The sequence below is a fragment of the Juglans microcarpa x Juglans regia genome, chromosome 1D (assembly GCF_004785595.1).
Source record: "Juglans microcarpa x Juglans regia isolate MS1-56 chromosome 1D, Jm3101_v1.0, whole genome shotgun sequence".
NCBI classification, from domain to species: Eukaryota; Viridiplantae; Streptophyta; class Magnoliopsida; order Fagales; family Juglandaceae; genus Juglans; species Juglans microcarpa x Juglans regia.
This window is the reverse complement of record NC_054594.1, coordinates 40573743-40599486: the sequence shown is the minus strand read 5'-3', so window position 1 is coordinate 40599486 and position 25744 is coordinate 40573743. Positions and strand designations below refer to the sequence as shown.

The 25744-nt window shown below is 36.8% G+C and overlaps 3 protein-coding genes across 4 annotated transcripts; 1 reads left to right on the top strand and 2 right to left on the bottom strand.

The window, feature by feature from the left end:
• Positions 1-680: 680 nt before the first annotated feature.
• On the bottom strand, positions 681-9682 carry LOC121258086 (phosphoinositide phosphatase SAC2-like). Its single transcript, XM_041159445.1, has 16 exons — positions 9272-9682; positions 8223-8427; positions 7973-8138; positions 7081-7303; positions 6308-6384; positions 5769-5956; positions 5590-5687; positions 5296-5429; positions 5076-5204; positions 4317-4686; positions 3961-4082; positions 3707-3820; positions 2923-3102; positions 2630-2806; positions 1895-1985; positions 681-1215 (listed from the first exon to the last, which is right to left on the bottom strand). The coding sequence occupies exons 1-16, from the start codon at positions 9365-9367 to the stop codon at positions 1099-1101; spliced, it is 2487 nt and encodes an 828-aa protein (XP_041015379.1). The 5' UTR covers positions 9368-9682; the 3' UTR covers positions 681-1098.
• A 5617-nt stretch (positions 9683-15299) lies between these two features.
• LOC121260186 (GDSL esterase/lipase 1-like) lies at positions 15300-18289 on the bottom strand. Of its 2 annotated transcripts, none has more exons than XM_041162037.1 (5): positions 17801-18289; positions 17492-17613; positions 16209-16415; positions 15847-16102; positions 15300-15754 (listed from the first exon to the last, which is right to left on the bottom strand). In XM_041162037.1, exons 1-5 carry the CDS (start codon positions 18051-18053, stop codon positions 15516-15518), a joined length of 1077 nt encoding a protein of 358 aa, XP_041017971.1. In that variant the 5' UTR covers positions 18054-18289; the 3' UTR covers positions 15300-15515. The 2 variants fall into 2 exon arrangements, with proteins under 2 accessions (XP_041017971.1, XP_041017965.1); XM_041162031.1 differs by having other exon boundaries at positions 16209-16433; positions 17801-18288.
• Positions 18290-18660: 371 nt separating this feature from the next.
• LOC121247545 (uncharacterized mitochondrial protein AtMg00810-like) lies at positions 18661-20085 on the top strand. Its single transcript, XM_041145904.1, has 2 exons — positions 18661-19044; positions 19210-20085. Exons 1-2 carry the CDS (start codon positions 18661-18663, stop codon positions 20083-20085), a joined length of 1260 nt encoding a protein of 419 aa, XP_041001838.1.
• Positions 20086-25744: the final 5659 nt, after the last annotated feature.

Here is a 25744-nt window from a genome sequence, read left to right as displayed (position 1 = left end):
GTTCTCTGATGTGTAGTTTCAATCGATATATAAGATAATTCAAATGTACGTTTGGCCTTGGGTGGAGGAATGTATTTACAGAACACTTGGTCGCTACTAACATTGCAAAATTTTGAACGCATAGCAAGAAAAGGGGTAAAAAAGGGATGGAAAATCCATTGGATAGATTAAGTAAAAACGATGGTTGAAATCAATGGTTGAGGTAAATTCTATACTGCTCTTTTTTTCTCAAGAATCTCAACTCTAAGCATTCAAAAAGTAAGAGTAATGTTAAGTACAAATCTTGTACAAACTTTTTGTAAAAATGTGGATTCCATAAGAAGAAAAGAGTTTTTCACACTTTTTCAGGATTAAGTTTACTTTTTTATAAAGAAATTGCATGGGACTTGTGTATTTGTAGCTTATATATATTATTTCTCAAAAGTAATTAATCCTCGTTTAGGTTCGGGCATTGCTGCCACGCCGACCATAATGGATCAAACTTCAAACGTATCTAGAGACAAAATACGACAGTGTTCGCATATTTTACTGTATTGTGTTTTTTATGGAACAAGGCATTAATAGTCACAGTAATTCGAGGTCAAAATCCCTACCGACCCATAAATGGGACACCATTATCTGCTTTACCATATAAACAAAAAAATCAAAAGAAATTATAATCTAATTGTGCGTTTGAGATCTAATGGAAAAGTTCTAACCTTATTCATGAGCATTTACACAAGGTCAAGAACCTTCTGATCATAGTTTAAAACCTAGAGGAATTATGGAGTTAAGAGCTCTTCATATCATATTTACAGAATCAAGTTCGTGAGTTTAGAACCTAGAAGATGCTGTGGAGTCGAGAGCAGCAGAACGAATTAGCCGATGATATTTACCCTTGTACTTGATATATCATGTCCAGGTGGAAGATTAACTCGTGATCGAATTAATGCTGGCAAATCTTAAACGACTTGAGAATGAATTGTCTGTACAAGAATGTATCTGCTACTAATGCCATTCTCTTTTCATTGCTATCTTCATATTTATTCTGTACGGCAACCCACATCCTTCGGATGGGTTGAATCAGACGACGGTGAGAATAAATGTAGTGACAGACTTTTAGGTGAACTTTAGTGGTAACAGTACTCCCCCATCAGTTACCCATTTCGCAAAACTTTCAGAAAATCCAGGATGGACACCATCATCCGTGATCTCTGTTCCAGTCAGCTTCCTTTCCTAAATAAGTACCAATGGAATTCATTACCCGTTTCCAACCAGCAAAATGTAGTATTAAATTCATTGATAGGTCCATTTAGAATTTTATCGTTTCATCAGGGATTTACTCGGTTATGTGCATTTGAGTGTAATTGTATGCATATACATGCAACTGTACATGTGATGGATATATGTATGTGTATGGGTACATATGTACATACCAGGAGTGATATGAACAAGGTCATAAATTCGGGGCCCAAGTTTAGAGAGACTGGGTAATGTTGCAGTAACATATCAGAGAATGGAATCGTGCAGAAAGAGTAATGCCATATATAGTTTGAGTGTGTAAGCCCCACGTCCTTCATTTGAAAAAAAATATAGTCTACTATTAAAAAATAAATTTTTCTATATAGATCCCAAATTTACTCACTTTTTTCAAAGAATGTGTGCGGGACTCGCACACTCTAAAACTGCAAATAGATATCATTTCTCCATGCATAAATGATGTTTCCATTTTCGAAATTCCTTGCGCATATTGAAAAATAATTAAAGTCTTCGTCAAACATTATGCAGCAACGCCAATCATTTTTCAATCCTGCAATGATTGCTTTGGGGAAAATTCTATCCTGTAAACTCTTTCTCGATAACGTCCAAATGCAACTTTGGATAAATTGCCAGTACCAAGATGATAAAGACTTACCCTCATGCTGGAACTAGTCTCGCTTGCAGATGTGGTAGTGTCAAGTTTCAGTCCATCCCCAAAATTTTCTGATGAAAGGCCGGTGCTGGACCTGCAGCCAAATAAATCGGTAGTCAGTTGCCAGTGAACTCTTAACTTAAATGACGCATTCTCAAGTAAGAAAAAGGTGGAGGATGAAATCACGGTTCAAAACCTAAGATTCCCAACAAGAAAGAAAACAAAAACAGCAGAAAGAAAAATATTTCATTCATTAAAACTTCACAATTGAACATTCTCTTGTTGCATCTACCCAATATAAGGCCTAGGGTCGGGCAAAGAAGCTAAGACAGGGAGTACGACCAAGTACTGATTGACTCCACCTAAGTACACATTCTGATTCTTTACAAGCTTTCTTCATACAAAGATGTCCAATTCAAGGAATTGATTGGTTCGGACAGGGCTATCAAGTGGAGTGATTTTACTTACCAGATTGCCACCAAAAAATTAATCTTATTGTTTTGATTTGAAATCAAGGTAACATCAACTCACATACACCACGGGTAAAAGTGTTGCATAACAAGAGAAATTTCTTTTTCTCACATTGTAAATTTAACATAAATCTTCTTCATGTCACTTGAAGATTATCACTTCAATGGCTAACGATAATGAATGTGCATATAAGATGCAAAAAATGAAATGTTTTGATCCTTGCATTCTGTGACAGAGCAGAAGGCATACCAGATACATGAGAATTACCTTTCATATATTTCTTCTTCACAAGAATTTCCAGATGAAGAAAGCCAGTCCACATCAAGCAAATTTGAGCAGGTACATGCATCACCATGGTCATCATAACAAAGGTTTTCACTTTCAGGGCTTTGGTCCTCTAGCATATCTCTAAAGAGCTGCCTGCGAGACATTGAAGGAGTAAACCTACAAAAGACAACCAACATTTACTGGATGAGCTGCAGATGAAGGCCCATAGTTCCAAAATAATCATTTGAGCAGCTTCACATGGAAGCAAGTTAAAAAATGAGAAATCAACAGACCTACAATAGGATATAGCACTTTCACAACTCGAGATCTCTGGCATTGACTCTGAATGACCAGTGTTACTTTCTTGCAATTTTTCAGACAAAGGCTCCTCGTGTCCAACATCTGTGCTTACCACAGGTGAATCCCTTTCGCAATGAATATTGCCATCCGATAGTGATCTTTTAATAAATGATCTACAAATAAAGCAATAGGACTTGGTAAGTTATTTGAGGACAAGCAAAATCTTTTTCTTCAAAGAAGTTCTATCATTTTTTTTTATCAGTAATTCAAAGAAGTTCTATCATTACAAAAAAAGAAGACAAACTGTACATTTATTCCCATCCCTACAAAAAAGATAATTGAGTACGGTACTTCCAATTATATCATCCAAGCGACAGAAATGCATTTTACCCACAGAAAGGGGGAAAAAAAATGGTTCTGTGTTTTTGATGGGGAAAAGAAGAGGAAGAGGGTGGACAGAAGAGTGAGGGGGTGGTTGGGTAGAAAGGGAGGGGAGGGATTCCCTTCCCAGTAGGCCCACTATTCTTTCCCTTCCAATTTGGATGATGCAACATAGAGACTAGGTTTAGTTTTTAATGGTTACGGAACCCAAGTAACATAATTTTCTTTCCATTCCCTAATTCCTTGAAGCAATCAAACACCTAAACGAAATCCTTTCCATTCTGACTTAAAAGAATACTGTACATACATTTTATTGTTTATCAGCATATGAAGTTTCTCTCAAAAGTTCCATCAAATTGAAATGACAGAATAATGGCAACACAAAAAAGTATATACCTAATATTCTCATCAACAAAATTAGGGGCATTCTTGCGAACACTGTGGTGCTGGTCCGAATCCATCTCCCACAGCTCTGGTTTACCTGGTTGGGGCTGAAAGTAACCCAGGAACCTGCACAACCACGTGGTCAAATTATGCATTTCGACTCTCACGCCAACTCACCAAGTATAATGGATTCAACTAGAAAGATCCCCAGATAGTCTTTTACAGAAATAAAATAGGGTTCTGACTAAGGGGATAGTTTGACTTACAAATTAATGGCATTTTGCTTCTCAGGATCCATGCATGTATTATTATAAAACCTTTGCAGTGTTCTAAAAAACTCCTGCGACTGAGTTGCGGGTTTCCATTGGCCTCGCCTCTCGGAAAATATCTGTTTAGCATTACATATGCACAATCATTGAATGATGATAGTGCTAAATCTAATCAGGAACTAAAGTAACTTCCCAGCTTTAACCAAAAAAAAAAAAAAAAAAAAAATCAACTGATATGCCAAAGGCCTTAGTTGGGAGAGGTTTGAATTCTTTTTGTCACACATTTTCACGTTATTATTTATACAACCATCCAACATTGATTTCCAATTTTTCCAAACACAAAATTAATGTACCTTATTGTGCGCTGCAGAACCACCATATTGTAATGCAAGTGTGTCACCCATAATTTCATAAACTCCCATTAAATCCTCTGCCAGAGGGTTATCTAGATCAATGTCCGGGGAATCTAAAAATCCTAAAGCATGCAGCTGACGGCCAAGGGCAACTAGTCCGTAGGCATACTGTGCTACGTTTGTGCGATCCAAACAATCAATGCAATTGGTTCTTAGGACTCCTGTTTGAAACATTGGGGTTTTGACAAGGTGGTCCCCGCTTGCATCACCATTACCACTGCCATTTTTAGCTTGTTTTCCCAAGTTATAAGAATTTTCATTTCTACTGGAAAGCTTCTCCAGAGAGTAGTTACCTCCATTATTTTCACTCCTGCAACAATACGGAGGTGTCAGCAGTGTAATTGACAAAAAAATATTTTTAAGCAGTATTGGCAAATACTGAAACGAAGCCTTATAAGATAGCCTCAGGAAGCTATGGTAGCTTACATAGTAATGTGATCCTGCAAAAAATGTTTTAAATAAAAGCATATAATAACCTTTAGTCAAAATGGAATTTTGTTCCACTCCATTGTCTCATCTGGATTGTACAAGCTAGAAACAGTGAGACCCATGGATGGGGGAGGGACATAATATTTGTCAATAACATAAAGTTGTTAGACACAGGAATTCAGGCACGCTAATATGGGAAGACTGAAATGTTGTATAAATAGATCACAATAGCAATTTCAGTAAGGTAGCATCTTTTTGTTAAGAACTTACTCCAAGTAGGAACAATTTAATAAACCCTCTGGCTTTAAATCTGGTGTTATTTGACAATAGAAGATGCCGGTTACATTCAATGCATAAGCAGCCACTTTCCCCAGTTGTGTCAACACATTTGTATCTTTGCTGCAATAATACAGGTTCTATTAATGTCAGTGATGGTTGAAATAACAAGAAAACTTGAAGCTTTTACATAAGCCAGGGGAAATCGAAGCACCTTGTAGAGTGTTTGTGTATATCCCAATGAAGAAACCTAAGGCGACTTTCCACAGTTAAACTTTTATTAATAAACCTGATAGCATTTGCAAACTCAGCACGAAGAATAGTTTCTCGAGGTTTCTTCTCACGAGTCTGTTAGTAACCAACCGTTATAACAAAAGGCAAAGAAAATGAACGAAGAGCTCAGAAATCATACCTCAAAAGTCACTAAAATTCAGATAGATGAGCATATAATATGAGCATGGATGGAAATATGATGACAGGATTTCTCAATAAATGCAGAAAGGCCTACCTTAATCAAGTTCAAAATAAGTATGGGATTTCCATATCTTTTGGCAAGATTTTCAAAATGAAGTCTTGTAGCTACATAATTAGGGTCCCTCTTTGATACTGGAAACAGAAAGAGATGTCAGCAAAGTATGAACAGAACTTAAAAAGTTATCCTGACAAAGAAATATGCCAAAGTCATACATATAATGTCAGGCTTGATATTCAATCGCGAAGTTTCCTGGGACCAGAAAAGGGGTATTGAACCTCGATTTTGCACAACCGAACTTATTTGTGAAGAGTGTCCTTCAATAGAATCTTCAAAAACAATCTGCTCTGTCTCAACATCATTAGCTACTCTACCCTTCTCGTTGACACCTCGTTTTAAATATCTGCTCCAGGAGATGGGAAGACAAAGTGAGAGTTATGTCTAGAGGAGAAAACCTTATTATGGTAAATGGAAAGCATAACATGTGCAGGGAAAATCTCCTCAGTGGCCTACTACAGAGCTCGGGTGCATCCAGAAGAAGCCAGAAAAGATCAGAGTTTACCATCACAAGTCAACTTGAATGGACAAAGAAGCGGTTATTAATGGTCACGTGGCCTGTCTAGACCATTTATAGGTGCATATTTGTGGCAATAGGTCAAGGAGGTGAGAGTCAAAATATACCACATGCAATATCAAGAGAATGTAGCTTAACCAAATAACTACTTGAGAAGGTATTCTTGAGCAGTGGCCAAACCTGGTGCCAGCATAATGACGTGAGCGCCTAGCAATTAGGGTCACGTTCAAATCCCTGCCAGATACAGAAAGTTTGACCTGGAAAACCAAAACATAAAAGAGTAAAATAAAACCAAACTTTTCAATTTTCATTCTAATACATAATAGCATGCATAAATCCAGGAAAAACAATTGAGGAAGGTGGCAAGTCTGTGTATGACACTACACTGTCCAAGTTTTAGCACAAGCAAGCAGTTTGACTTGCTACAATGTGTATTCCTAAATTGACTTTTTTGCAGTTCAAATAAATATCAAGAAAAATACATGTGCTCCCAACTTCAGAAACATGTACACACTAGTACCCTTTAATCTGCCCAAGGGTAAGCCATTTAGCTTTCCAAAAAGAGTATCCTTAACTGAATTATTCTCGCTTTGAATAATTATTGGGAGTGGACAACATATATGCCAACGTCCTGGATGGCTCAGCAAGAAAACAGCTATATGTGAATAAAATAAAAATTAAACAAATAAGAACTATCTGTATTAATGCTCAGTTCTGAAATCATTTTAAACAGCCTGTCCTGACCCCAGTGAGGGCAAAATGAGGATGGTTGTGGTGGTTTTAAACAACAATTTTCAAAGATGAGCATATTTGACAAATAATTGAAACAAATAAAAGAGAAACAATGGCCAAAAAAGGTTCAACTGTGCGTGCACCCTTCTTGGTGGTGACTTGCCAGAAGTAAAGAGATAAGAGAATCCCCATATAAATTAGTCAAGTCACATATTCCATACCTGTTTAAAGAAGCCATACACTAAGGCGACTGTCCATAGTGTGTTCTTGAGGCTATGACGAGTTCCACGAGTTAAGAATTCATTCCAAACAAACATTGATTCATAAAGGGATTCTCCTGTCTTATTATCACACAAGTTCTTTTGAAGACTATGCATGACATGATACGAGTAGCTGAAAAAGAAGTCCTTCGTAAGATCCACTGTGCCTAGGAGCTTCTTGTATCTATGTCCACCAGGAAAAGAAAGGCAACAAGTATCAATATACATCTAATAACTTGAACAAAGAGGGAAAAATGCCATGAAGTAATTGTTTGAACTATACATTAACCAGGAAATAGATGAGAAAAAAGAAAGGAAAGAATGTGGATTATCCCTGCAAAATCCTGATGATACCTTGTCTCATTCAACATGTTATATTTACATCACAACAGCAATGAACTTTGCCCCTGTACATTTTCAGGAAACAAACTGGCAATAGCCTGCCTCTATCGGAAAGTATAAACAAAGAAGGATCCAACAATAACATTCAGGTTCTATATAACTCAGGAAACAATGGAGATGCATCATTGGTTTCTTTTTATAATTACTATAAACTACCAGAGGAACATGAGATAAGTTTGAATCAAAGAAGCCCACATCATTGGTTTCACGCTGAGTGGTGAATACAAATGTGGCAGATTAGCTCCAAAATGCAGAGCTTATATACTGTTAAAAGATGGGGGACTAAGAAGATCCCAGGAAGAATTAATTGAAACTAAGAGAAAAGAACAACACTATAACAAAATTCTCATCCAAGTACAATGGAAAATCTTTAAATCTGATTGCTACCCTCTTAGGTCTCCTTAGAAGCACTAAGGGCATATTACATTTACATGCAGGATGGACAAAAGACCTGTTCTCATTCTTAGAATAAGCCATTTGGGACAGCACAGTAGAATTTGGAATTGGAATCATTCTGCTGTTGGCAATGGCATAAATTGCGTGCCCACAAATTGCACCGATCTTCCTTCTTTTTGTAATAAGCAGCATGTAATAAGGTCCTAGAAATTTGATGAACCCTATTATCAAAAGAAACACCATGAGCGCTCAAAGATTGAGAAAGAAAGTGTGCACAGTTTTTAACTCTTATAGACGTAACATACCAACGATTCCATAACAAGTGGTGACAAATTTAAGTCCACCCGTACACTGGTTTCCTTCATGAATCCTCCTTAGCAGGTCATAGCATTCAATTTCTGAGAAGGTTGTACAGTCTTCAAGAATGTCTATCTCAGAAGGGTCCAATCTGTCAATCTTTAGCACCCTCCAGATTGTTCTGCTCTTGTCTCTTCCTACCATATAAAAGTTCTGTTGCATGTAGATGGCATGTTAACATTTGCATTACTATTATTCAAATATGAAAAACTAACAATCGAAGTAGGATAATAAGTTAATAGACAGAGCAAAAAGGAACATTGTTTTATTAGTAAAAGCCAATATAGAATCAGCATTGCCCAAATCCAAGATCGTGGTTGTTAAAAACCAGTGTCAATAGTCTGATAGTTCATCGCAGTGGAAAATCTATATGTTTGCCAGTTAACACCAAAATATGAATTCCAAAATATCATATACGAGAAAACGTAGATCTCTGGGACGCTGAGGATACTCTAAACGTGAAAAAACACGGAGAAAGACAACAATCAGAAACGAACACAAATAATCCATCATCTTCCAGCTATACACGGAAACGTAGCAAATATATAAATCACGCTTTGACTTGGATCATTTCCACACACCGCATTCAAGCCAAAATCTAACTCCACTACCATTGCCAAATCATGCCCAAAGCACGAATCATTAAACCAAAATTCCTTCGGCCAAAAATAATTGCAAAAATAATAAACCAAGCATATATCATATATGACTTCAAACATATAATTAAAATAATAATACTTCAGTCGCGTAGATTCACACATAAAATTCAAATAAATCAAGTCCAACGAACAAGAGTAACAGCATATAGATTTCCAAAATACCATGCACAACACAATAATTTCAAAACTGCATAAAAGATTTTTTTATATATATATATATAAATTAAAAAAAAAAACAAAATTAAACTATAAGAAACATGAACTTGACCCACACAGCCGTGGAAACAAATCAAAATCGCAAGCCAATGCTGAAGAAGATGTATGTATATAGTATATACCGAGCGAGTCTCATAGAGTCGGAACTTCTGCAAGTAGCGAGAGCTGTAGTCGACCTCCTCATCAGTCCAGTTGTGGAGCTCTTTCTCCGTCGCCATGATCCGGATCCCCGAGCTTAAGGAGCTCGGGTTCACTCTCAACACTCGGACAAACAAATAGAAATCACCGAAAACAACAACAAAAAAAAAAAAAAAACGCAAATACAGTGGAAAATACTCAATCCGTTGTATACATGTTCAAATACATATACAGTGAAACAAACACGCAATAGAAAGAGCAAAACGAAGCTCAGAGGCGATAGATCGTGATGAAGGAAGGCAGCCACAGAGAGAGAGAGAGAGAGAGAGAGAGAGTGAATGCCCCTGTTACTGCATCCACATAAATTAGATTAATAATTACAATAATAATAATAATTACTTCTTCTTCTTTATATATATAGCTTGGCCTCTGATCTCTATCTGACTGTAATTATTTTCTTTCCTTTCCTTTTTTTTTTTTTTCTTTTCAATAATTGATGTTGGCAAAGTCCAATAATGAATGTCCCTCTAGAAAGAAATCTAATACCACTTGGAAAGGAGAATATGCTAATATATATACCCTCGTCTTGATTAGAAGCGCATCACATAATGTTGTAATTTAATTACGGATTTTATATAAGCTTGTGTGTTGGAATTCCAATCTTTACAATCACACCAAATACGAACCTTGCTTTTTATAAAAATGACATTCAGAGGATTATATTCTCCATTTAGAAGTTAATTTGCATTTATTTTTTAAAAAAATGGTAAAATATTTTAGTCACAACAAATATTATAAAATTAAATTTATAAACTGACGTAATTTGATGTGATATATTATATTATAAATTTATTTTTATTATATAAAATGAAATCGAAGAGAGGGTATAATCATGTTTTTTTAATGGGTAATCGGATTGTACCATTGAAAGGTTCCTCAGCATTGCCGTGTTTACATCATTAAGCGTGTTGGGCCAATGATATGATGTTTAGTTTCTTTAACCAAGGTAGAGAGAAGATAAGGCACGTTGTATAAACAAAGACTAATTATTAGGTAGTAAATTGTCTGGTATATATGTTTGGAGCTCAACAGTGAGAAGAAAAAGTTATCACTATTCACAAGCAATACAATGCAGACAAATTTTAGAATTTCACGTGTCAAATTAGAAATTTTTTTTCTTAATTTTACAAATCAATCCTTCCAAATGTTAGTATTTATAATGTATAGTCTCTAGCACTGTTCGCCCGACCCGAAACGGGACATCATCCAAAATTTTATTTATCTATCCCATCTTTTTGCAGAGGATTATCTGTAAATAAAGATTATCTGTCCTAATATTTTGCATAAAGTTTAAAATTTATTTAATTATAACATATTCGATTTGGTCAAATACGTATGAACATCTTCCAATTTTCACACTATAATCCAATGCAATAAACAAGTTGATTTAAGGTATGACTTTCTATATGTACCAATACCATACTTTCTGTAAAAGTACGTTTGAAACCATTTAAAAAACGTACCAAACAAAGAATAGTAAAAATGCGTACCAAAAGAAATAATAATGTTGCAATATATAAGGCTTTGCTTCATCATTATGTGGCTTTGCAATATAAAAACATTTTAGAAAGGTCTTGGTTGCAAGCATTCAAAATGTACTTGTACGACATGTTACATGTCGTTTTAACTTGAACGCTGCCATACCTTGTTTTTTTTTTTGAAAATGTTTAGTTAAATTACTTAAAAATAAACTCTTAAATTGATATGATTTGATATAATAAGTCGGATTGTAAAATTATTTTTATTATAAAATTATATTAATTTATAAATTTATTTTGTATAATTTATTTATATTTGTAGTAATTTTTTATTTTTTAAAAAGAAGATAATTAATTGAGGTAGACTAATCCATCCGATTTGCGGAGGACGAAATTTAACACCCTTACCGGTGGGGCAGCCCTGTCCTTCATGACCTTCTGTCTTTTCTTTTCTATTTTTTTAATAAGAAACCTTCTGTCTTTTCTTAATTCTTAATTTGAAAAGATAAATAAATAAATAAAATATATCAGTAGTTAAATAGAGCGACAAAAGAAGCGATTACAAGCCGTGATCGTACGGCTGTGGAAAGAATGGAGAAGGATGGCGCCAGTCGGCAGGCGGCAGCCCTCCGTCACTGGTCTGAGATTATTCAACGTAGCCAGATCCTAAACGTAGCTGGAGACAACTGGCATAATGACGCGGCATTACGTGGACGTTTCATCTTCACCCACCCACGTTATTGGATTTGTGCAAGGTACCTCATTTCCTTGAGCCGAGTCCCGACATCAACGCCACGCCCACGCGGCCTTGTGTCTTCCACAGGTCAAAACAATCATTTACCATGATGGAGAATCGGTATTGCATGTTCGTCTTACTCCTAGTTATCCACACCATCCGAGGGTAAAACCAATAAACCATAATAAAACTCGCTAGTCGTAACAAACACGTGGCAACTAAAAATTGTTATTAAAATTTTGATAAATATATCATATAAGAAACGAGTTATTCAATCTTTAAGTCTACAGTGCACATCATTTACAAGACCACATCAATTAAATAATAATATATAATTTATAAAATTTTAATTTTAAGAAAAAAAATTCTGATAAGAAACATGACATATAAAATAAATCTTATAACATTCAATTTTTTATATAAATTTTGTTAATACATCAAAATACTCAATAATTGATATAAGACTTGTGAAAACTCAATATGTTTATAGTAATGTTGGAAAATGTGGAGGGAATAATAACTAAAATAATAATAAATGACATTTTGTAACAATATGAGGAAGGGAGTAAATTGGTAATATTTATTATTATTATTATATGTTTGGCATAAAATGCGCTTCGTTGGATCCAACGACAACATCACGCTTGTCAGCAAACATATGATGAGCAGGGCAGCGAGTTGGTTTCCTGACTCGGATCCCGTGAGATTGTCTTACGTACTGAAAAGACAGAGAGTTGAGGATAAGTCAGTCTAGAGAGAGAGAGAGAGAGAGAGAGAGAGCCCAATAATTGAGAACGTGGAGATCAGATCACAAAATGGTGGCGTAAAAATTGTCAAAAGAATCGCTTTTAAATGATTCTAATCAGTCTCGATCTCAAAGTGCACGGCCTTAAACTTCTTGGATTCGATTCGATACCCACGGCTCTAGAATTTTGCAGCTTACCTTTCTCCACCTTACCAGAATAATACCACTTTCAATCTCTCTTCATAAAGTAAAAGTTAAAACCACGAGTCTCCTTTCTTCGTTCTCCCTTCCCACTCTTGCGGCGTAGAAACTGCCACTTCATTTCCCACGCACCAATGTTTTTAATTTTCACTTTTATCCCCAACTCCTCAAAGTCCTTTTATGTACATAGCAACAAAACCAATCTTCCGCGTTGATTAATTTGTGGTCTAAGTCTTTATGTTGGCGTTACAAATAATTACACGACCGGAACTTCTGCTCCACTTGCCCATATTCTGTCTTTTTCATGGATTGAAAAATACTGTACATTGGTTGGAAATTTGACGATGGAGTAGTTGTTTGCTCGTACGCTACCTTCCCTTGCCCTCGGCCTCACTTGTTGCTTTCGCCTGTCCTCTTTCGTATGGCAGACACCATGACATTTCATTTTTCTTGTGGACTAAACGAAGAGCAACATCTTTTTCTTAAGGCCCTTGTGTTCCTTACTTTGTCACAATTAAGGTCTCGTTTGGATTTATAATGTGTTTCATCTCATCTCATCATTATAATTTTTTAAAATTTTTACATAAAATATAATAAACAATTCAAAATTTTCAAATCTCAAAACAATAATAATATTAAAAAATAATATTAACAATATTTTTTTTAGGGGGGGGGGAAGGAAATAGGAAAAAAAAAAACATGATTGTTCAGACACATCACATAATTGTGCACGTTGGTATTGATCAAAAGCAGACACTGCAACATTATTGTGTTTTAAGTTTATGCTTCTTAAGTAGACACGGTTTGGTACAACAAACACAACTACTGTATTAGTTAGGCATGGACATTAATCTGAGCCAAAACCGAAGTTGTAGAATGCGCGTAGTTTGGACTCGAGAGTTTTCGGTTCTATTTCCAGGTAGCTGCGTTTGAGGAGATAGGACGACAGGGCTATTTTGTTCATTTTGGCTATGACTGTAGGCTAGCTCAAGGGCGCAACCTTTATATATATACATCCTATTGGCCCCAAGTTTTGGAACCCAAATTTCCTTAATTCCCCCAAATTTATACACTCTGTGAAAAATTAGTAGCAGGAAATCACTGTTTTCATAATCGTTCGCGCACGAATGCTAAACAAATATAAAGAATTGGCTAGCAATTTCATGGCTTCTGCATCACCTAGCCGCAGCTTTAACTTCTCAAAATAGCTTACTAGCAATTTAATTAAGGGTTATCTGGAGAAACACAAGAAAGACAACAAATGAAAATGAACTGCAGGGACGTGATAGATTGAGTGGGTCATGTATTGGAAATTTGAATGTATTAATTGTTATTGTTTTAGATCAATGCCTGATTTATTTTGCCCAACGAAACATGGGCCCACTTCAAAGTAGCCCAAACCAAATGATTATTGTCTAAAATTATTGACAATTTATTTTTATTTAAAATTTTCAAGAATATTAAATACCTACCAAATATTAAAAGATTTGCTTTGCTAAAAACATATCTAATCTACGTATTCTGAAGTTTAGCATGAAAGATAACGCAAGGGAGTCAAAAATTAGTTTTTTCTTTTTTTTTTTTTTTTTTTTTTTTTTTGGGGGGGGGGACAAAGTGGGCTTAAAAAAAAAAAAAAAAAAAACCTCAGGCACAAAATCCACTTAAAATTTATCGTTTCACAACAATTAAGATGAGAAAAAAAAAGTATTATTCGTAAACAATATCTATAGTAAGGTATTCAGGAAATGTAAAAAATAAATTAGAAAAACAGTTGACAGGGTACAATATGAACAGTAATAATTCACATATGTCACAATAACGCGTCAGTGCGTAAAAATGAGACTGTGATGTATCATGGTGGTCCTATATCACAATAACAGGACCACCATGTGCTCTCATCGGTCACTACTCGAATCCGAAGAGTTATTTGCACCACGTGATGGATGTATCATGTGAATATTTGATTTTTTATTTTATCATTATTACTATTATTGTGTTTTTAAGAGTTTGCTTAAGCAGGATTGCTGGCTAAATCCTTTTCTAATTCTTGATATAAATGAAAGAAATACTTGAGGATTCTGATGCAACGAAGTGTACAGTTTCCCATAATATGAACAGTAAACAATATTTGTAAATGGTAAAGTATCGAGGAAAAGAAAAAAAAGAAATTTAAAAAACAGTTGACAGGGTACAATATGAACAGTAATAATTCGCATGGGACTGTGAAAATGAGACTGTGATGTATCATGGTGGTCCTGTATCACGATAACAGGACCACCATGTGCTCTCATTAGTCACTACCCGAATCCGAAGAGTTATTTGCACCACGTGATGGATGTATCATGTGAATATTTGATTTTTTATTTTATCATTATTACTATTATTGTGTTTTTAAGAGTTTGCTTAAGTAGGATTGCTAGCTAAATCCTTTTCTAATTCTTGATATAAATGGAAGAAGTACTTGAGGATTCTGATGCAACGAAGTGTAAAATTTCCCATAATTTTCTTGTTCCCTTCCATTACTAGATTTTTGGAGAGAATTGTGTCAAAGAAATGTAATTTGGTACAAAAGTTTAAACTAATGCGAAGAGGTAAATTTAATAATTCATATTTATCTTATCACTCTCCCTCACGTATAGATCAGACTTTTCCTTAATAAGTGAACCAAATATATGGAATATTTAATTATGAGATAAAGTGTAGAGTTATAGTTCAAACTTAAAAACCTCTGCCACAATACCATATGATATCGCCAGTTGTCTCAAAAATTCAAGTTGACGAGAAGAGATAAATTTAATAATTTATATTTTATTGAACATATATTTGCTACTAGTGACATAGCTAAGATTAGCCACAAACTTAACAACCAACCTCTAATTCATAATCTGCTGAAAACATTAGTAAGGTTAAGGCAAAATACAGATGTTTTTTAGTTTGGTTCACAGGGCCCTATGACTGCAACTTCCTTAAACATCATAAGAAAGGACTAGTCACAATATGGTACTTTCTCATGGATGCTCGAATAGCTGTTTCACATTGTACGGCCCCGTGAAACGTGGTCCTCCACTCCATATCAGCTCTGCTAACTGCCGGTTAGCTCTTTCAGTGGTATGGCCACCATCAAACCACACATACTCGTTAGGATTGCTGCATGATTCGAATGGTTCTGTTCCATTTCTTCCTCCTCCACAATTCTGTCCCTTGTACGCTCCACTGCCACAACACGCAGCCTTTCCATTCTTAAAGCCTGAAAAACAGTGATAAGAGTTGCAAAAAAGATTAGGGTAAATCTAGCTCTATAGGCACAAGCATATAGAGGGGATGGTGCTCAAAGCCTACCATATTTTGAAGGGTTTTGCACCCTGTCTCCAAGGGCACTGTAGTAATCAAATATTGAATATTTGAATCCCGGTAATTTGTTCTCTAGCTTTTTTAGAACATTGGCTAGAGCTCTGTTGTGCAGCCTTGCTAGAGCCGAGGGTTCTTCAGCACATTCACTACCAAGTTGGGGATCCCTTGCCTTCATGGCCGGTAGGCAACCCAAAGGCCCTGCATTCTGAAATGCGATTTTTCTTCCTCCTAAACCATGTATTTCCTGCTCAAAGGAAATTGTTAAAAATTAACATAGACCAAATTGTTAAATGATGTCTGCGCAGTACAATACTTGCACAAATTTAATTTCTCAAAAGTGAAGAACTTACTTCGAGCACACTAGTCAGGTTGCCGATCACCATGCCCACATATTGCCTTCGATACGGCTGAGTAGCATTTGGGTACTGTGTGTAAAAGCTAAAGTAATCGTTTCCTCCAATGCTAAACAAGTATACAGCCTTCATCAGCAACTTCTTGGCTTCTACATCACCCAGTTTCTGCCTCAGTGATTTCACTACAGACTTGAAATAGCTTAGCTGCATTGGGAGACTTATCTAAAAATAAAGAAGGTCAATCTAAATTTGGATGTTGAGATGATCTCAAATGATATATGAATTGTAGTGAAAAAGTAATGTATAGTAGTGAAAAAGTATTGAATAGTTTGTAAATAATAGTGACTTAAACTACTTCACTTACCAAACACAGCCTTAACTACTAAAAGTAAAATCTCATTTTGCACAAGTGCTTCATATTGGATCAGAAGATAGTTGTTGGGAACTATAAGAGAAAAAGTAAAGCAAAAACGAAATCGATCATACACGATACACAAGATCTACGTGGTTTGACAACGTGCCTACGCTCATGGAGCTACAATGGATTTTATTTCAGATGAGACTCCAATGCACAGTGCGGCCATACGAGAATAGTGGATTATAGAGTAAAACCTTAATTAGCGGTCATACAAGAGTTTAATATAATACATGGTAAACCCTAATCAGCTAGTCGGGTCGGTTCAAGAGCCTATCGGCCCAAGCTTGTGCTCCATGGCCCAAGCCTCATTGAAAATTCTCCAAAACAAAAAAACGCAACGAATTCTTGTCTGGTCAGTTATCAAGTTGGGCCGCAAAGAAACAAAATCAGGCTCCACACAAACAAGCCAAAAAATAATGACAAACTTCAAACAGAGTATTCGAGAGAAAAGTCCTCAACAATCAGATGACAACAAGAAAGTTAAGATTTATCTAACTACAAAATAGAAAGCAATTCAATTTGCATAATTTTTATCCATGAAATGTGTATTCAACACTTAAAAGTCGCAAAGCGTGAGAGTTTTAATAAGTATGTATTCATTCAGATGTATGTTTAGCTTCTTATCTAACATTTAGGGTGCTTACGTTTACATTCATTTCATAGTTTTAGTAAGTAGCAAAAAGTTGCATGCATCTACGAAGCCAAAATTTCTTTCGAGGCAACATGCCATGAGAAAAAGATTCGCCTTTCAGTAATTTTTCATTTCGACCAATTGATGCCATTCCCCCCTTATTTCTAGGAGCACCATTCTATTACATCTTAATCCAAAAACAAGTCGTACTTTTGGAAAATGAACACCTACCGTTCCAGGGTGGGTTTGAACGAGAACACCTCCTCCAGCTGAAGCAAAGTTGGCCCCATCAGTGAATCGACGTGTGATTGGTTGCAGGTACGGTGGAAGTATAGGCAACTTCGCGAACTGAGCTGCAGCCATTTCCCGTATTAGAGAGTTACAATCAAGGTCTATCACTTAGAGCCCTATCTGGGATTTTCAAGCAAACAAATCAACTAATAGGTTACGTTGAAATCCACACGCATGTCACAGACACGGTTTGAATTAGCCCCTGCAATTAAAGCATTTGTGAGAGAGAGTGAGATATGTGGTCGTTACCAACGAAATCGGGAACTAGACGGCCATCGGAGAGTCTCCCAGTGGAATGACCGAAGTAGGTTTCCCCATATGGCCATGGAAGTGCTCCCCCTTCTACGCTATCATTGAGGTACTGGTTGTTGCCTGGATCAAAAAGGGAGTCGCCGAACACAAACAACGTCTTGTGTTCTCCCTGTGCCTTGGGCTGACCATTGCAGCTGACTGAGTGGAGAAGGCTCACTAAAACACAGAAAAGGTGGCCCAGATCCGCCATGAGCCAATATTTCTTAGCTTTCACCTCGTCTCTTCTTGCACTGGCGCCCTGCTTGGATTCCACTTCACGGGAGATTCTTTTTCTGCAGTAGTCCCAATGTGCAACAGGGGTGGGAATCCACCATTACGAAGACGAGGGTCAAGAACACTATCTGCCCATAAACGTGGTCCGCATTGGAGAACGGAGGGTAAAGCAAGGAAAATTCTTTCACTGTTCAGTACCCCACGCCTTGCATTTTATATAAAAAAAAAAAAAAAATATGAGCATGGATAGAATTCCACAGCAAGCAAATGGAGTACGAGGACGGCGTGGGCAGTGGAGGTACTTCCTGTTACCTGACGCACAAGGCTAGAAAGGCAGAACAACCTGAGGCCCAACACTTACTCTCCTCGTGCAGCAGAACAACCCACGCGTGCATCCAGTCCATCACATTCATCCCGTCCACGTACCCAAGCCCATCAAGCCCATACACATCCATCTTCCTCTTCCCTCACTACCAGACCCGATTTCCCCAATTTCAAACCCACCAGAACCAATTTTCCCAATCCCGAACCCACCAGAAATCTCCTCTCAGCCAACCTCAAATACCCAGCCATCTCAGCATCCCATGCTCACCCGATTGAAGAACAATATTACCAAGCCAAAAACCCACACCGACGGCACCGTCAGATACCCCATACCCAAAGCTCTCCTTGCTGAAACAGAGTTTGCGATGGTTGAACCATCCTGTTATACAACTACGGTCAAGCATCCTCAATGGAGAAATGCCATGAACCAAGAGTTTGATGCGTTACTTAAAAATGGTACCCGGATTCTTGTACCCCCTACGGATGCCCGAAATATTATTAGTTCAAAATGGGTCTATCGAATCAAAAGAAAAGCAAATGGTGATGTGGAATGCTACAAGGCACAGTTAGTAGCCAATGGCTACCTTCAACAAGCCAGAGTAGATTTTTCTGATACCTACAGTCTAGTGATAAAGCCCACAACGGTAATGACAGTTTTATCAATTGCTATTTCTTCAGGCTGGGAGATTAGACAAATTGATGTACACAATGCATTTTTACACGGCACTCTATAGGATGAGGTCTTCATGACCCAACCTTAAGGGTATATTCACCCACAATTTCCAAACCATGTTTGTAAACTGAAAAAGGCACTATATGGCCTGAAACAAGCCCCAAGGGCCTGGTTTTCACGTCTCAGTAATCGACTTCTGGACTTAGGCTTCCATGGGTCACGGTCGGATACGTCCTTGTTTATTCACACTTCATCCAAGTTCACAATGTATATTCTTATTTATGTTGATGACATCCTGATCACTTGCTCTGACAAGTGTGCCATTGATGAACTGTTAAACACTCTACATTGTGACTTTGCAATTAAAGATCTGGGCAGATTGAATTTTTTCTTGGGTATTGAGGCTCTTCATTCAAAAGGGAAGCTTATATTATCTCAACGTCGATACATTATGGATTTACTCCTCAAGACAAAAATGCATGAAGCCAAATCCATTAGTACTCCCATGGCCACCTCCACTAGTCTCAGTTCCTTTGATAGTGAGGATTTTAGTGAACCCACATTATTTCGCAGCATGGTTGGAGCTTTACAATACTTGTCAGTCACTCGGCCAGACATAGCCTTCACAGTTAATAAGTTATCCCAGTTCATGCACTCACCCAAATTAGCTCACAGGCAAGCAGCAAAACGTCTACTTCGGTATCTAAAACAAACCATCAGCTATGGTCTCTCTTTTAGCAAGTCAGCCAACACTACTTTACAAGCTTTTTTAGATGCTGATTGGGCAGGTTCTCGGGATGATCGAAGCTCAACAGGAGGTTTTTGTGTATTTCTTGGGCCGAACCTTATCTCATGGAGTTGCAAAAAGCAAGCCATAGTTGCTTGTTCAAGCACCGAAGCGGAATACAAAGCACTCGTCAATACAGCTGCTGAACTCCAATGGCTTCAGTCCCTACTGCAAGAACTTGGCATTAAAGCCTCGGCTCCCCTACTTTATGGTGTGACAACATAGGAGCTACATATCTATCAGCCAATCCAGTTTTTCATGCTCGCACAAAGCATGTAGAGATTGATTTTCACTTTGTGCGCGATATGGTAGCACTACAACAAAATAGCCTTTTTGCCACAAAAATCTTTTCCAAGACAAACCATGGTGGGAAATATTTGATTTATTTCACAAACTGGGTTTGTGGGAAAAGAATCGCTCTGTTGCAGCGACATGCCGACGGCTCACTTAAAATTGTTGTAAAAAAGTTCTTTTCCCACCAACATATTTCGCCGCAAAAAAAAAACCCTCATTTTACACGGCTTAACACATGTGCAAACCCGATTAGAAAAAAAAGAACATGTGCAAACCCATTTCAATGAACAACATGGTGGGAAATTGGAGCTGGCGCGCATTCTCTCCCTTTTGTCCGATTTCAGCGGGGAAATTTCTTCTCACCTCAGACCAAATCTACCAAAATTTCCCTCTGCCTCTCTTAGTTTCTCCCATTTCATGAAATCCTCCCGTGATCGACCACATCCATGTTGGGTCAATTAGGGAGATAATTTCACAGAGAGGAGAGGGTCGGCGTACATGAGTTGGTAACGACTCCCACGACTTACATCTACCACGTTCAACCCCAGGAGACTCGGTGGAGCTTCCAATGTTGCCAACCTCGTGGATTTGTCTGGTGGCTGGTTGGACCTTGCATTCCACCGAAGACAGCACATGGTCATGTGGCGTCATTGGCTGAGGGCATCTCGTGGGTATGAGTAGAGGGGTTCGCGCGGTTTGAAGTCGGAGTTGTCCACGGACTGGTAGATGCTGTCACCACTCTCGTAGTGGTAAGTCTCTCAGCTCGCACCTGTCACGAATAGAAACCCCAGTCTTTAATTCATGTTCTGGTTTTCAACATCAACTTGGGAAAACAAAATCACTCCTCTAATTGTTCCTCTTTTACTGTTCCATTTTTATTCGTTAAGAGTACTCAAAGTTATGAGTCGTGTTTATCAAAAGAATCAAAGATTATTAACAAATATCTCTCTATACTAATTTTGCATTATATTTTTACAAATTGCAACCTATTAGGCAGGGAATGTAGATCTTGAAAATGATTTGGAAGATCTCTATTTTGTTGTGGTGTTTTTATTTTATTTTATTTAACTTGAGTTCTCAAATAGTGGCCAACATTATGTTTCTTGGTTATGAACTTAATATTATTTCCCATCTCTATTGTAAATTATCTTGTATTTATAAAGTTTGTAAATGTTATAACTTGATTTTTGCACTGTTTTGTATGGTCAATACAAACCAGGGAATTAATTTGTGACATCTTAGTCTTTTTTCCAGTCCAATAAAAGTCTGCACTGGGCTGACTAAAGAAACATGGTATTAGGAAGTATTTTATTATCTCTAGCATCGTTTCCTCACAATCCTCAAATATTGCCTGATAACCAATTTTCCCCCAAATATATAGTCTAAAGATAAATAGGTACACCAAACATACTACTACGATTTTTTCCCAAAGGTGGATATGGTCACCACTATTTCCTTATATTACCACCTCATTCCCATGGCTCCAATTATGAATTATTTAGTCAGGAATTTTTAGGCTAGATTATCACAACATTTACTTGTATTGATTTTGCTTATTGATACTTATGTTGAGTATATGTCTTTGTGTTTTGTATGACCATACAAAATTTACTCTACATTTGTTGTTTATGGTCCGAATTGTCTATAGAATCTAAACTATCAATTCAAGCAGGAGAGATGAATGCGTCATCCTTTCTTTCTTAACACCTGCTGAATATTTTTTCCTCCCTACTTGTTCTTTTCCATATCACTGCATGGTTTTTTTTCCTTTACTAGAGAATTGCCACAAATTTGTTTTCATCAAATTTCTCTTTTTTATAGAGTTTTATTTGGGAAAAACATCATTGGGTATGTTTGATAATCTTCGCTGATTTAGTGGTCTGATTTAATGGAGTGTTTGGTTCAGTTACCCAATATCCATGTCACATGATTATAGAGAGATCCCTGCTGTGGTGATGCTTTATAGATAGAAAGGTCGAGTGAGAGGTATTGACCAAAGGATTTTTCTCCACAAATTCATATTCTGCAACCTTTTTGTCACTTCTTTGTGCTAAATCCAGTTTTGTGTTTTCTCACCTCACTACTTTCCTTGTTAGTTATATATGAAGTTAAACTGAATAAACCAAAAATTGCTGCCTACCTCAGAAATCCCTCTTTACACTTCCTTATCCCTCTGTAGAGAAGTTTTCAAACCCAACCCAGCCCTTTCTACATAAATAGTTTATTTTATTTTAATAAAATAACAACTGTTTCCCCAAGGATAATCCTTCTATTCTTCTTTCACCAATCTTGGTTACTAGCATTATATGGTTATGATAGGATGATATCATCACAGTTTAAGGCATCACAGTTGGAGTCACCAATCTTGGTTACTTGCCTTGATGAGGTCAAGCTAAATAATGTGCGTGTTTTTATTTCTATAGGTTTCTAGCCATACTTCCAGAATATCCTAAAGGTTTTAGACCAAAAAATCATTATTCTCTGAATTTACTTTGGTGATGCTTTGGTTAAAATCCATCTTTAATTCTCATGGACTTTGCATCACGAATTACTTTGGTGATGTTGTTGGTGCCTTGTTTCTCCCTACTTGTTCTTTTCCATATCACTGCCTGCTGCTTTTCCATATTACTCAATTCGTTTTCTTTATCTTATCTTAATGCACGCATACTTCTGCAGCAGCGGCTCTAATTTGGCTTTTGACTTAACTGGAAAATTTCGTTTATTTCTTTCCATTTCCCCTCCAACTGAGGCTAATTTGGGTGCATTTCACAACATTAGATTCATGATAAATCTTATTTCTTACTACCTGGTGCTTAAACTAATTTATTTATTATTTTTTGGATTACTTTTGTGCTTTTATGATAACAATATCACAATCTTTTGCAGACCTTATTTGCGACGAGACAAAATATTTTGTCAGCATTTGGCTGGTCAACGAATAGGATGGGGGAGACTATGACTGTAAGTTTCATGATCTCATATGTAAAGGGCATTTTGGACACCATATGGATGTAAACTGTTTAATTTCCTTAATCTATGAACTGAAAATGTTAACATTAAAGAAAGGCATGAGCTGATTTTAATAAATTCTTGTATTGGGAAACATATCTATAAATTAATCAATTTCATCTCCCAACTTTGGAATATAACTCTAATTCCTCACTTTTGACTCAAATCAAATTACGTTCAATGTCAGTAAATGTCCAAATGCAACTACAAGTGCTGGGAAAAGTGGAGTAGCCAATGCTGGACATATAAGTGAGAGCAGTTCATTGCCGAATGAGACTTACAAGGAGCTAGTAATAAGGTAACGTCATTGCTTTCCTAATTCACATATCACTGCTTGGCAGCTTCTACTTTTTGTAGCATACAGTGAAAACTATTAGAGGATTCTTGTCACGTATTTTTTTTTTTATATTTATACTCGCTTGCTCGTTGATATTATTTCAATCGGTTAGACCATTGCAATTGTTTTGATAAGTAATAATTTATTCAAGAAATAGGCATAAGCCCAAGTACACATGACGAACGTTTAAGGAAACACCTACAACTTCCACAAACGAATTTTTTACTAAATGCAAGAAAACTAAAACATGTGCAGAAAATTACTTGTTTTACACAAACACTTTAACCCAAGAACTCAAAGTTCTCAAGAAAAAATCCCTAAGATCTCCCAATGAACGTTCTTTATCTTCGAAGCATCTCCCATTTCTTGAGTAACCATATGCACCACATAAGACAAAGACGTATTATCTTCCAAACTCTCACCGCCTTCTTACAACCCTTCAAACCCTTCCACCCTTCCAATAATGTGCATTGCTTCTCTAGGCATGATCCCATTGTAAACCTTATTTGCCAACTCAAAACCTCAGTCCACAAGAATCTTGACACTTCGCAGTGAAGAAAAAGATGATTTACAGATTCTCCTGCCCTTTTACACATGACACACCAATCAGTTATAAATATTAGTCTCCTTCTAAGATTAATATTTGTCAATACTGAACCCAAAGATCCCACCCAATAGAAAAAAGCAACCTTATTAGTTTCTTTCACTTTCCATATGCTATTCCAAGGAAAAACACAACTAATATGACTAGACAAAACTTTGTAATAAGATGAGACTGAAAACTTAGCCTTTCCAGCAGGGTAATACACCATACTATCCTCTCTTTCAAGCACCAACTTTGAGCTGTAGAGTTTAATTAGCAGATCCTTAACTTCATCTACCTCCCAATCATTGACATCCCTTTTAAAAATTATATTCCATTCAACCTGTCTATTATTACTGCAGTAAGAATCATAAATAGATGCATTATTATCCCTGGCAATTATGAAGATTGAAGGAAAAACTAGCTTGAGAGCAGTATCCCCACACCACAATTCAAGTATAAAGATAATCCTCTTACCATCTCCCACCTTCATGATGAAATTATTGTAGAGGAATCCCATCTTTTTCTAATAAATTTCTACAAACTAACCCCATAAGCACCACTGGCAGCTTTAGAACACAAACCGCCCCACAAACTTTCATATTTCACTTCTATCACATTTTTTCCACATGGTTTTACGCATTTAATGATATCTCTAAAGCCATTTTCCAAATAAAGCTCTATTACGTGACCCTTAAATCTATTATCCCCAAACCACCACGATCCAGTGGTAGACATACATTCTTCCAACTAATCAAGTGAAACTTCTTATCCTCCCCATAGCCTCCCCATAAGAAATTTCTACATTTACTCCCAATCCTCTTTTCAACACTTGCCGGAAGAGTAAATAGAGAAAGGAAATAGGTGGGAAGGTTGGACAAAATACTCTTTATAAGAGTTAGTCTTCCCCCCTTTGACAAGTAGACCCTCTTTCAATCACCCCATCCCATATATTTACAGCTTTGAAAAAGGCTCCCAAAGGAAGCCCAAGATTCCTCAAAGGCAAAGAAGAGATTCTGCACCCCAGTAAATTAGCCAAGTCTGATAAATTCTGAACATCACCCACAGGAACAATTTCAGACTTTGACAAATTAACACTTAATCCCAAAACAACTTCGAAACATAGCAAAAGTGCTCTTAAAACACGAAAATCTTAAACAGAAGCCTCACTAAAAACTTAAGTATCGTCAGCAAATAACAAATGAGAAATCTTGAAACAATTCCTAGTCTCCTTACCCACCACAAAACTGGACAGCAGATTACCCTCCACAGCCCCCTCAAACATTCTACTCAAAGCTTCCATAACCATAACAAAAAGAAAGGGGGAAATGGGATTGCGTTGCCTCAAACAGTGAGAACTACAAAAGAAACTAGTTGGTTCACCATTCACCAATATAGAAAATTTCTAAGTCGAAACACAATGCTTAATCCACGAGCTCCATTTAGCACCAAAACCAAATCTCCTCAGTAAATAAACAAGAAAATCCCAGCTTACATGATCGTAAGCCTTTTCCATATCCAATTTAATAAGAATCCCAACTTTCCCCACCTTCAACCTATTGTCCAAACATTCAAGGTGCAACCATGCATGATTCTTGGGAATTATCTTATATCCATCCTGCTGGCCTAAAAGAGAATTTTACAAGCAAACTCATATATAT